The sequence below is a fragment of the Oncorhynchus kisutch genome, linkage group LG28, assembly GCF_002021735.2.
Source record: "Oncorhynchus kisutch isolate 150728-3 linkage group LG28, Okis_V2, whole genome shotgun sequence".
NCBI classification, from domain to species: Eukaryota; Metazoa; Chordata; class Actinopteri; order Salmoniformes; family Salmonidae; genus Oncorhynchus; species Oncorhynchus kisutch.
The window spans coordinates 25,100,194-25,113,097 of record NC_034201.2 but is presented as its reverse complement, the minus strand read 5'-3'; the positions used below and the strand labels follow the sequence as shown (position 1 = coordinate 25,113,097).

The following is a 12,904-nucleotide window of genomic DNA, read 5'->3' as shown; positions in this document are numbered from 1 at the left end:
GCACACCTCATAAGCTCCCATCCTTTAGCTGACGACGTCCTTCAAGTCAGCCAGGTCAGAGCCTTAGTTGTTTATAAATGAGGTACATGTCTGTTTGAAGGGTGTTTTGGGGTGTCTGGAATAGTTTACAGTACATTCTTAGACTCTCCTGACAATAGTTGTGCTCCTGGAATAACAATAAAAATGTTTATGGGTACTTGTAGATTAATCATTTTAGCATGTGAGGTCTCTATTCTTAGTCTCCTCAGATGCACACTTGCTTGGTTTTTCTAAAGTTCAGACTCTCACTATGGGGATGATTTGCTTCCTTTGCTTGTTGAGTAGGGAGATGTGGATAATTGATGATGCACTGGAGGAAAGTAATCACCTTGTTCCCTACTGTGGATTCAAGGAACCTGTCATCATATACAGTGCCTTCAGAAAGTATTCATACCCCTTGACTTATACTTTCTGAAGGCACTGTAAATGCAAATAACAATTCACCAAAGCCTTGGTTTTAGAGGAGGAAAGCAAATGATTGTGGCAGCGTTCTCAAGCCCCTGTCATGAAAGCCAGGAAATATTACAGACCCAATGCTAATTTCTTTCACCTACTCATTCAAAAGGTTTTTCTTAATATTTGTACTATTTTCTACATTGTAGAATAATAGTGAAGAAATCAAACTATGAAATAACACATATAGTAACCATGTAGTAACCCAAAAAAGTTTTAAACAAATCAAAATATATTTTAGATTCTTCAAAGTAGCCACCCTTTGCATAGATGACAGCTCTGCACACTCTTGGCATTCTCTCAACCAGCTTCACCTGGAATGTTTTCCTACAGTCTTGTAGTTCCCACATATGCTGAGCACTTGTTGGCTGATTTTCCTTCACTCAGCGGTCCAACTCATCCCAAACAATCTCAAATGGGTTGAGGTCAGATGATTGTGGAGGCCAGGTCATCTGATGCAGCACTCCATCACTCTCCTTCTTGGTCAAATAGCCTTTACGTAGCCTGGAGGTGTGTTGTGTCATTGTCCTGTTGAAAAACAAATGATAGTCCCACTAAGCGCAAACCAGATGGGATGGTATATTGCTTCAGAATGCTGTGGTAGCCATGCTGGTTAAGTGTGCCTTGAATTCTAAATGAATCACCGACAGTGTCACCAGCAAAGCACCCCCACACCATCACACCTCCTCCTCCATGCTTTGCGGTGGGAAGCACACATGCGGAGATCATCCGTTCACCTTCTCTGCGTCTCACAAAGAACCAAAAATCTCAAATTTGGACTCATCAGAACAAAGGACAAATTTCCACCAGTCTAATGTCCATTTATCGTCTAAACTTGTAGCAATCATGGCCGAATACTGACTGGCATGCAGGGCCAGGGGGCCCCCATTGATTTCGTTAGTCATTTTCACTCAGATATAATATTAACAGGGCATAAGTCATGCAGAATTGCAGGAAATTTGCATCAAAACGGAAAACATGTCTCTCCACCCCATTGCAAAATGTGTGAATTGCATGAAATGTGTTATGAAATGTTAAAGTTTTCTCAACGCTCCATGGACACATTTGTAGAATCGCAGAAAACTTTCTTTAAAACTGCAACATTTTCTCTACGCCCCAGGGAAAATGTGTAGATTTTCAGGAAATTAACTATAAAATGTAAATGTTTCTGTCCACCATCAAGACGGGGGGCCACTATAATGTTTTTCTGCGAGGTGGAGGGCCCTCCAATCAAATCTTGTTTAGTGCCCCAAAAGTCTAGAGTCAGGCCTCCCGGGAGGCGCAGTGGTTAAAGGCGCTGTACGGCAGCGCCAGTTGTGCCATCAGAGACTCTGGGTTTGCGCCCCGGCTCTGTCGTAACCGTCCGCGACCGGGAGGTCCGTGGGGCGACGTAGAGTCGTCCGGGTTAGGGAGGGCTTGGCCGGTAGGGATGTCCTTGTCTCATCGCGCACCAGCGACTCCTGTGGCGGGCAGGGCGCAGTGCGCGCTAACAAAGGTTGCCAGGTGCACGGTGTTTCCACCGACACATTGGTGCCGCTGGGTTCCGGGTTGGATGCGCGCTGTGTTAAGAAGCAGTGTGGCTTGGTTGTGTATCGGGGGACGCATGACTTTCAACCTTCATCTCTCCCGAGCCTGTACGGGAGTGATGAGACAAGATAGTAGCTACTAAACAATTGGATACCAGGAAATTGGGGAGAAAAAGGGGTAAAATTCAACAACAAATTAACAACAAAAAGAAAAGTCTAGAGCCAGCCCTGCTGGAAGTTCATGAGAACACTTATGAAGTCCCATCATATTCTCCCTGTTCAATGTTCCAAAGATGACTCATCGTGATGACTCTTCTCTTGACCAGCTGTTTCCATAGGCCAGTGAAATATGGGGTACAGCAGCTGTGCATGCACTACCACAGGCAGCTGGCTGAGTCCCAGCACACACACACATACGGAGGCAGGCTTCAAGGCCAGATGACAGACCAGCCGCCCAGCGCATGACGACAACCTGAGGCATCACAACCCGGAGCCTGAAACAACAAGGATGCGCTGGTTTCGATTAATGTAATGCTCCCTGGGAGTGAACAATCTCTGAAACGACTGTGTCGATAGAGTGGGAGGGAAGAGACCTCCTATTCCCAGATGATGTCATTTCTTTACCTCAGAAGCAAATGCTTTCGGGATGAAGATGGGGAGGTCATGTGGGTATTGCCACATAAGTTGGATGACTTCTGCAACTGTGGCTTGCCTATCCAGGGATAGCAATGCCTCCTGAGCACTGACCCTGACCCTTTCAACAGCTCTTTGCACTTTTTCAAGTCACAATGGAGTTTTGCAACAGGTATGTGTGCAGTGAATGTGTATGGCTTCAACTGCTAATTTTCCAGGAATACACATTCTACTTTTCATACAGGTTACAAATCTCTAGTCTCTGCATTTCCATCTCTCTTTCTCTGTTGCTTTATACCTGTACAGTGCCTTTAGAAAGTATTCACACCCCTTGACTTTTTCCACATGTTGTTGTGTTACAGCCTGAATTTAAAATTGAATAAATTGAGCTTTTTTTTGTCACTGGCCTACACACACACACACACACACAATACCCCATAATGTCAAAGTGGAATTAATCTCTTCAAAATGTTTACAAATTAATAAAAAAATGAAAATCTGAAATGTCTTCGAGTCAGTAAGTATTCAACCCCTTTGTTATGGCCTAAATAAGTTCAGGAGTAAAAATGTGCTTAACAAGTCACAAAATAAGTTGCATGGACTCCCTCTGTGTGCAATAATAGTGTTTAACATGATTTTTGAATGATTACTTCATCTTTGTACCCCACACATGGACTTTACAGTCCCTCAGCTGAGCAGTGAATTTCAAACACAGATTCAACCACAAAGACCAGGGAGGTTATCCAATGCCTCACAAAGAAGGGCACCTATTGGTAGATGGGTAAAAATCAAAACAGCAGACATTGAACATCTCTTTGAGTATGTTGAAGTTACTAAATACACTTTGGATGGTCTGTCAATACACCAGGTCACTACAAAGATACAGGTGTACTTCCAAAGTCAGTTGCCGGAGAGGAAGGACACTGCTCAGGAATTTCACCAATGGTGACTTCAAAACAGTTACAGAGTTTAATGGCTGTGATAGGAGAAAACTGAGGATGGATCAATAACATTGTAGTTACTCCACAATACTATCCTAATTGACAGAGTGAAAATAAGGAATCCTCTACAGATAACAAAACACATTTTTTGCAGTATTACTTTAGTGCCAAGTTTGGGGCAAATCCAATACAACACATGACTGAGTACCACTCTCCATATTTTCAAGCAGCGACCATGGCTGCATCGTGCTATGATATGCTTGTAATCGTTAAGGACTGGGGAGTTTTTCAGGATAAAAAAGAAATGGAATGGAGATAAGCACTGGCAAAATCCTTTAAAAAAAAACCTGTTCAGTCTGCTTTTCACCAGACACTGGGAGATGAATTCACCTTTCAGCAGGACAATAACCGAAAACACAAGGCCAATTCTACACTGGAGTTGCTTACCAAGAAGACAGTGAATGTTCCTGAGTGGTCTACCTGAAAATCTATGGCAAGACTTGAAAATGATTGTCTAGGAATGATCAACAATTCATTTGACAGAGCTTGAAGAATTTTTAAAGGAATAATGGGCAAATGTTAGCTTTCCATACTTGGATTGTGTCTTATAAACTTACCCAGAAAGATTCACAGCTGTAACCACTTTGTCATTATGGGTTATTGTGTGTAGATGGGTGAGAAAAATAAATACATGTAATCTATTTTGAATTCAGGCTGTAACACAACAAAATGTCGAATAAGTCAAGGGATATGAATACTTTCTGAAGGCACTGTATACAGTATGCCATTTAGCAGACACTTTTCTCCATCGTAAAGTTTTCGTATGGGTGGCCCCAGTGGGAATTGAATCTACAATCCTGGCAATGCAAGTGCCAATCTCTACCAACTGAGCTTGACAGGACTACTCTCCCATCTCTCCCACAGGACGACAATACACAACTCAAAATTGTGCTGCTGCCAGGGTCCCTCACCTGGAACTGCAACATGGCTACACTGGAGCTTTCCAGACCGACATTTTATACCTTTGAACATTTTTGAGTCAGATAACTTCGTTTTTCTCTGACTAGCACTAATTTTCTTCACCAAAATAAACAGATCAAGTCATGCATGAAAAATATGATATGATATCTGATTGCCATGGTTGAGATCCTACAGTATAAGGCCTGTGGAGTACACAGCCATGTGAATGATTGCAGAGATGGAGATGTTTGGTGGTGGGGCCAGTAGCAGATGTTCATGACTCAGGGAGGAATCCTAATTCATGAGTGCTTGAAGTGCACACAAATCTCCCAATGACAGAGAAGCCATTTGCTTGTGTGAGAGGGTGTGTGTGTGTGTGTGTGTGTGTTTGTGTGTGTGTGCGTGCATGTTATAGAGCTGAACTTCCTGCCCTCCAATCCCTGGGGTTCCTAGTCTGTGAAGACATCCGCTATAACAGAGAGGTGGAGAGTGGCAAAGTTTGGGTAGGGGGGTAAATGGGGAAGACAGGGGAGAGTAGGGAGGATTGGTACATTAACAACAGATGGAACGTATGACCTTGGTTTCCCCTGAAATCCAAAAAAGGCTGGACCCCCAGTAGAACAGACCAGTAGGGCCCGGGGGATCACTATACCGAGTGCCGCCCCACACCGCCACAGTCTGGCTCTGTTTACCCATTCACAGAGAGAGCACATCCAGTCAGTGAGAGGCCCCTCTCCAGATGGTGTGTGTGTGTGTGACCGCACAATGACTTGCAAATACAGTACGACAACAACATATTGTTTTTGTTACAATTGTACACTATCAGAGTGCAGCATACTCAGTGGTAGCCAGTGGAACACCAAGATAGAAAAGATAGATAGCGATGCATACAGACAATCTTTGAGAACAACATAGACACAAAAATCTGAAACCCCTGTGAGGCCATTCTTCATTTAGACTTTGACCCATTACAACGTTATACTGGTATCTGCAAAAACAATTCTGCCATTAACACTCATTTCACATCTTCATAACATTGCTTTCCTTCTGGAAGTTGACTCCTCAGAGACAGCACAAAGGAGGGTCATCGCCAGTCCTATGTTGAACAGAGCTCCAGTCTGAAATGGACACCAGTCATAAATTAGAGACCTTGGTCTCAATTGGACTCCCTTTAAAAATAAAGTTAAAATGAAATCCATTAAATTAACTCTGAACCACCATATCGGTTACAGAAGAAATACTGTGTCTTGGTCCATTAACCCCTTGCCCGATGTGAACTTACGAGGAACATTGTCCCAAGAAAAAGCAGAACAGTGAGTCCAACCAAGAGGGAGGACAAGTAAGTAGAATCTGGTTCAGTGACTATTCCTATCTTCATTACACCACAGTCAGGAGATTAAATAAACTAAACAAACCACAAAAACAAAGTGCCCAGTCTAGAATACAGTGCATGAGTGGGTGATGATCGGCCATTGTTTTTCACCCTGTGATTTTGATGTCATACAGTACATAGCAGGGAGTTTAGGATCAAAGAATGTATGAGGTACACAAGGGGACCACTGTTTTGACTGCAGTGCCCTTGGGGCATTTATACCTCCAGCTCACCAGCTCTCTGAGTTTAAAAGGTAGACAGATAGATAAACAGACGAACGGACTGAAGGACGGGCGGACAGACACAGGTACAGATGTAGGATCTTAATTTGACACAGCAAAATAATCCTCAGCAACAGAATTTGAACATTTAGTCCATAATGTTGCTTGATCAGTGGTTAGGCAATTAGCTGGCCAAAAGTAGGCTACATGAAAAGTGCAATACTGTTCGTATAACCATGTGTTAGTGTGGGCTTTCAGTGAATGTATGTAAATCACGAAGCTCATCGACATTTGCAGGAAAATGGTCAGCATCAAAAGTAATGAAATTAAGATCCTACATCTGTACAGTACTCTACTCACCCTCTTTGCAGTCGTCTCCCAGGAAGCCTGGGCAGCACCTCCACTCCAGTGCTGTCACCTGGCGAAATGTCAGCCTGTACATGGGCCGGACCAGCGTCCTGTAACTGAGAGAAGATGATAGTTACTGACGGGCAGCACTGTAGCACTGGGGCACGTGTTCACTTCACAGACATCATTAGAGGTCTTAACACTGACGTCAGTAACATTACTGTAGGACAAACTTTCACAGACGTCATTCAAATCCTTTACAAGGGAGAGAATACACTGACCTCTTTACACTGGGAATGACTAAATCAAAATATGTTTAATTCATCTGTAACATAGGGATAAAATAACAATGTTGATCCAAGCTTAACACTATGTCCGAATACCCAGAGTCCATTAAAGTAGTCTTTCTGGAAGACATAGAACAATGGAATGCAACCACACAGTTACAAATCACACACATCTACAGTATATGATAAACGGCTATGGTCTTACATCAGTGTCTTTTCTGGGAGCAATGGCAGACCTGGGAATACTGGAATGGGAAAAATCCTATTCATATGCCTTAATGGTGTATGACTTGCTGCCCTGCGTGGTGTTCTAGGGAGTAAATCTGCCTTCTTCGACCAACAAAAAACTTAATAAAGAGCATTTCCATGGGGGTGAATTATCAGTCATTAGACTGTCTATAGTCAAAGCTGGATAATATAAACACATTATAATTATGAGCCCTTGTGCAACATCCGGCCAGACTCTTGTCCAGCTGAACTGAAACCAGAATCAATGATCTGATCTTTTCCCTCAAGAATGCTTTGTCTTCAGGAGATGTAGAATTATGAATCTGAAGGCACCAAAATGTAGTGGCACCAAAATGTAACGGCACTTGACCCATAGCTATCCTGAAGGCGACTAAGGGAAACCTGGAAATGGTAGCCACCAAAGCTTTTGGCTCAGCAAGATGGTTTGTTACCTTATAGGCTACTACAACCCATTATGATTTATATCTAGCTTGTTGACATGAGTGGATATTCCCTAAACTCAATATGGTTCCCAGCACAACACTGAAATCATAACACTTCATGTCTGAAGTTGTAATTGCCGCTGCATGACAATCAATCTGCATGAAGGGCCTGTGGCGGTGAGTGAGTGAATGCCATTCATACCTGATGAGGTTAGAACAGGGTCCTGGCCACCGGCAACTCTGAAACACTCGCTGTACTAGCGTCTCCGTCCCGTTGTGCACTTGGCATGACACAGTCTTCGACACTGTGTACTGACACCAGTTCCTACCAAAGGAGACCACAGGGAGGCAGAGTTTTAGCGTGTGTGTGTGTGTGTGTGTGTGTGTGTATAATAAAGCATTTTTTATTGCAATTCTTATTTTATTGAGGAAAACTCTGGCAGGTCCGCTTATGTCAATTGAGAAGTGTGGAATATCAGGACAAATCTAGTAAGACATTAAATAAATGTGTTCATATTGTCATAAACTAGTGTTGAGAGACAATGGGCAATTTCTAAGTAGTCTGCTCCATTAATTCATTCCAAATCAAACCAGAGCCACATCTTAATGCTTTGTTTCATTATTGCCAGCACTGCTTTTCATTTCATTATTCATAGCAGGAATTGCAAGTTATATACTTTTGGTTACTTCATTCAGAATAAAGTCAATGCAAAGTGTCATGCTCAAGCATACACAACAAGTCCAACTTTCTCAACAGAATGAGAGCTATAATTTTTTTATCTTGTTTTTTATTTAACTAGGTAAGTCAGTTATTTACAATGAGCGCCTACACCGCCAAACCTGGACGACGCTGGGCCAATTGTGCGCCGCCCTATGGTACTCCCAATAATGGCTGGTTGTGATAGAGCCTGGAATCGAACCAGGGTGTCTGTGGTGAAGCCTCAAGCACTGAGATGCTGTGCCTTAGACCGCTGCGCCACTCAGAGCTCCCCCCAAAATAGATATTTCTATTTCATGTTTATCCTTGAACAACAACTTGGAATCATAATAACTTTTCTGATGAATACATGAGTGACTTAGGTTTTCATTTAGGCTACTTATTTGCTTGAGGTCCACTTACCTGCGAGCCGAGTTGGTGCCTGCAAGGGGTCCAGCAGTGTGTTCAGTGTGGATGCGTTGCAATGTCACACCTGGAAACTGATAGACAAACCCGGTCCCTTGTGACAGACTGGGTGAACACATCCAAATACAGAGAAAGCTCAAAATTATTGAAGCTGTCATTGTCTGCGAATTTATGGTTCCTTTCGAGTGGTAGTTTGAAGTGTATAAAGTTTGGAGACGGACGTCTTGGGAAGGCAAAGCCGCAGGGAACGAATATAGCGTCCTAATTTGTCATTAAAGTAAATTAATTCCATATAAATCTGCAACGTCGTGAGACATTCTGTAGTGTTCTCCTGGTCCCTGCCTTCGTCGTGTTAGGCGTTTGCCTTCCAACTCTGGAGGGAATGTCTACTGTCTGCAGCACCGTGCGCGCTATATGCAGCAGTTTTTGCGCAGAGCCTATTACCGCTCAGTAATGTGGAACGGATAAAGTTCACCACCATCAACAGAATATATAGTGGTAGGCTAGCTATTCGTTTTACATGTATGGAATAGGAAGCCGTATCAAACCTTATCCATACATAATTTACGAGGCACCAACATTAACTAACAAGTGCGTAAATTCAAATCAAATAGTGATGCAAATCATATCGGTTTAATTGATCAAAAAGTGTAAAAAGTAGCAATAGATCTGAAGGAAAGAACTAGTATAGGCAGGTAGGGGCCTAGAGTAAGAGTGCATTTACACATTGTTACATAGTACTCACAACCAGTATATTATCTCCCGTGGGCATGTTTTACTTCTGGGTTACAGAGATTACAAGTAGTATAATTGTCCCCAACAATGAAATCGGGGATGGGACTGTGGATCTGTCTCTATCCATTAGTTGGCTATCTGATGGAACATCTCAGACAGCACAGGACCGATTTTGATGAAACTTGGGTGAATTATGTGTCTTGCCATAGAGATCTGGCATTTACGAAATTACACTGATTGGCCCAAATCGGGAGATAATAATTATCTTAAATGTGTTAGTCACAGGTGATAACTCAATTGGCCCAAGGTGGCGCTGCATCATTTGTGGGGGATGACATGTTTACTGTTGTCTTGTTCTCACATGAGCAGAATTGTATCATCCTTTTAATGCAGAGGAGGTTGATGGCTGGAACAGTCCCTTGGTCACATCATCAGGATATCAACGAATTTCTGGAAATGCAAAAACACTGCCATATTTGTGGTATTTTATCAAACATAATAATACAAAATGTATTTATGAACGCACGCGTCTACTAAAGAGTCCAGAGGCTTCATCTCCAACAACAACTTGCTAGAGAGAAAACATAAACATCATTCATTGACGAGAGATACTTACGAGCTCAAAGAAACATGTCGCTGGTTTAGGAGGATTCAAGCACTGTTAAGGGCAACAAACCCAATCAACAAAACAAACCAAAGCCATTTTGCCAAGCGGTATCAAAGATGGCACCAAACAATCCACAAGCAATGGATGTTGACTTGTTCAAATGCATCAACGAAAGGGTTGCCAAACTTGATATCTTGGATATATTACGAGAGGACATCAATGCATTATGTGCCAGTCTAGAAATCAGCCAACGTCAGATTGATGATCTAAGGAAAGAGAACACAGAACTGAAAGGTACTGTAGACTATATTCATGGTAAGGTGTTGGTGGTGCAAAGGGAGAACAAACAACTTAATTAAATAAACCTTGCTTGATGTACAGTGTCAAACAATGCGGTACAATCTAATCTTTTCAGGGATCCCTGAAAATGACAACAGCAGAAGCTGCGAGGACACAGTCCGAGACTTTATGTCAACTCAACTGAAACTGCCCATTGATGTTGTGCGTAATGTCACTTTCTCCAGAGTCCATAGAATGAGTAAGGCCTCTGGGAATTGGCCACGGGCTATTATTGCATGTTTTGACAATTTTAAGCAAAAGGAAATGGCGAAGAGCAGGGGCATAGAACTAAGAAACACTGATTTTGGAATGAATGATCACTTCCCCACAGAGATCAATGAAAGGAGAAATACATGTATCCCATCATGAATGAAAAGCGTTGCCTGAATCAACGAGTCTCCATGGTGATGGATAAACTTTACATCAACGGGCAACTGTATCGGGACTCTAGAGTAACTTCCTGGCTATTTTAATCCAACTGTATCGGGACTAGTGCAACTCCCTGGCTATTTTAATCCAACTGTATCGGGACTCTAGAGTAACTCCCTGGCTATTTTAATCCAACTGTATCAGGACTAGTGCAACTCCCTGGCTATTTTAATCCAACTGTATCGGGACTCTAGTGTAACTCCCTGGCTATTTTAATCCAACTGTACCGGGACTCTAGAGTAACTCCCTGGCTATTTTAATTCTATGTTCAAATCTGAGTTTGTGTTTTGTAGTGTATCATGACAACTTCAACTATAATGAATACTGATCTCCACTATAATGAATCTCCACTATAATGAATACATGATCTATTCATCTCCACAGGGTTTCATATAGCTCAGGTGAATGTACAGTATGTAGCCTTCCTAACACAATACATGAGGTTTTCAACTTGGTCAACATAAATAATATCCATATTTTAGCTTTGACCGAAACGCATTTAGATTGTATCTGTAAATGATGGGCAAATTGACATTATATAGTCTACTTTGAAGGAATAGGAATGGTGTGGGTGTAGCACTGTACATTCAGAATCATATTTTTATTGTATATATTTATTTAACCTTTATTTAACTAGGCAAATCAGTTAAGAACAAATTCTTATTTACAATGAAGGTCTACTAAAAAGCCTCCTGCGGTGATGGGGCCTGGGATTAAAGAAATACATTTTTAAAAATACAATATAAATATAGGCCAAAAAACACATCACAACAAGAGACACACAACACTTAGGTCTCACTTAGGTCTTAGGTTTCTCTACATAAAGAGAGACCTAAGACAACATAACAAGGCAGAAACACAACATGGTAGCAGCACAAAAACATTGTAAAAACATTATTGGGCAAAGTCAACAGCACAAAGGTCAAGAAGGTAGAGACAACAATACATCATACAAAGCAGCCACAACTGTCAGTAAGAGTGTCCATGATTGAGTCTTTGAATGAAGAGATTGAGATAAAACTGTCCAGTTTGAGTGTTTGTTGAAGCTCGCTCCAGTCGCTAGCTGCAGCGAATCGAAAAGAAGAGCGATCCAGGGATCTGTGTGCTTTGGGGACCTTTAACAGAATGTGACTAGTAGAACTGGTGTTGTATGTGGAGAATGAGGGCTGCAGTAGATATCTCAGATAAGGGGGAGGTGAGGTCTAAGAGGGTTTTATAAATAAGCATCAACCAGTGGGTCTTGCGGCGGGTATACAGAGAAGACCAATTTACAGAGGAGTATAGAGTGCAGTGATGTGACGTATAAGGCGCATTGGTGGTGAATCTGATGGCCAAATGGTAAAGAACATCTAGCCGCTCGAGAGCACCCTTACCTGCCAATCTATCAATTATGTCTCTGTAATCTAGCATGGGTAGGATGGTTAATCTGAATCAGGGTTAATTTGTCAGCTGGGGTGAAAGAGGAGCGATTACGATACAGGAAACCAAGTCTAGATTTAACTTTAACCTGCAGCTTTGATATGTGCTGAGAGAAGGACAGTGCACCATCTAGCCATACTCCCAAGTACTTGTATGAGGTGACTACCTCAAGCTCTAAACCCTCAGAGGTAGTAATAACACCTGTGGGAAGATTGGCATTCTTCTTACCAAACCACATGACCTTTGTTTTTGGAGGTGTTCCGAACAAGGTTAAGGGTAGAGAAAGAAAGCTTTGTTGTGGAGCATTTAACACAAAATCCGGGGAGGGTCCAGCTGAGTATAAGACTGTATCATCTGCATATAAATGGAAGAGAGAGCTTCCTACTGCCTGAGCTATGTTGTTGATGTAAATTGAGAAGTGTGTGGGGCCTAGGATTGAGCCTTGGGGTACTCCCTTGGTGACAGGCAGAGACAGCAGATTTTCTGACATATATGTATATATATATATGTGTATATATACACTGCTCAAAAAAATAAAGGGAACACTAAAATAACACATCCTAGATCTGAATGAATGAAATATTCTTATTAAATACTTTTTTCTTTACATAGTTGAATGTGCTGACAACAAAATCACACCAAAATTATCAATGGAAATCAAATTTATCAACCCATGGAGGTCTGGATTTGGAGTCACACTCAAAATTAAAGTGGAAAACCACACTACAGGCTGATCCAACTTTGATGTAATGTCCTTAAAACAAGTCAAACTGAGGCTCAGTAGTGTGTGTGGCCTCCACG

At 42.0% G+C, this 12,904-nt stretch overlaps 1 protein-coding gene across 1 annotated transcript in view; it reads right to left on the bottom strand.

The window, feature by feature from the left end:
* LOC109872482 (collagen alpha-1(XXVI) chain) overlaps positions 1-9,328 on the bottom strand; it is a 78,501-nt gene extending 69,173 nt beyond the window's left edge. Inside the window, exons 1-4 of the mRNA XM_031808231.1 lie at positions 9,320-9,328; positions 8,572-8,679; positions 7,654-7,776; positions 6,506-6,609 (exon numbers count right to left, since the gene is read on the bottom strand). Coding sequence (XP_031664091.1) covers positions 6,506-6,587 — 82 coding nt within the window. The 5' untranslated portion in view covers positions 6,588-6,609; positions 7,654-7,776; positions 8,572-8,679; positions 9,320-9,328. The remainder of the gene's footprint in view (positions 1-6,505; positions 6,610-7,653; positions 7,777-8,571; positions 8,680-9,319) is intronic.
* Positions 9,329-12,904: the final 3,576 nt, after the last annotated feature.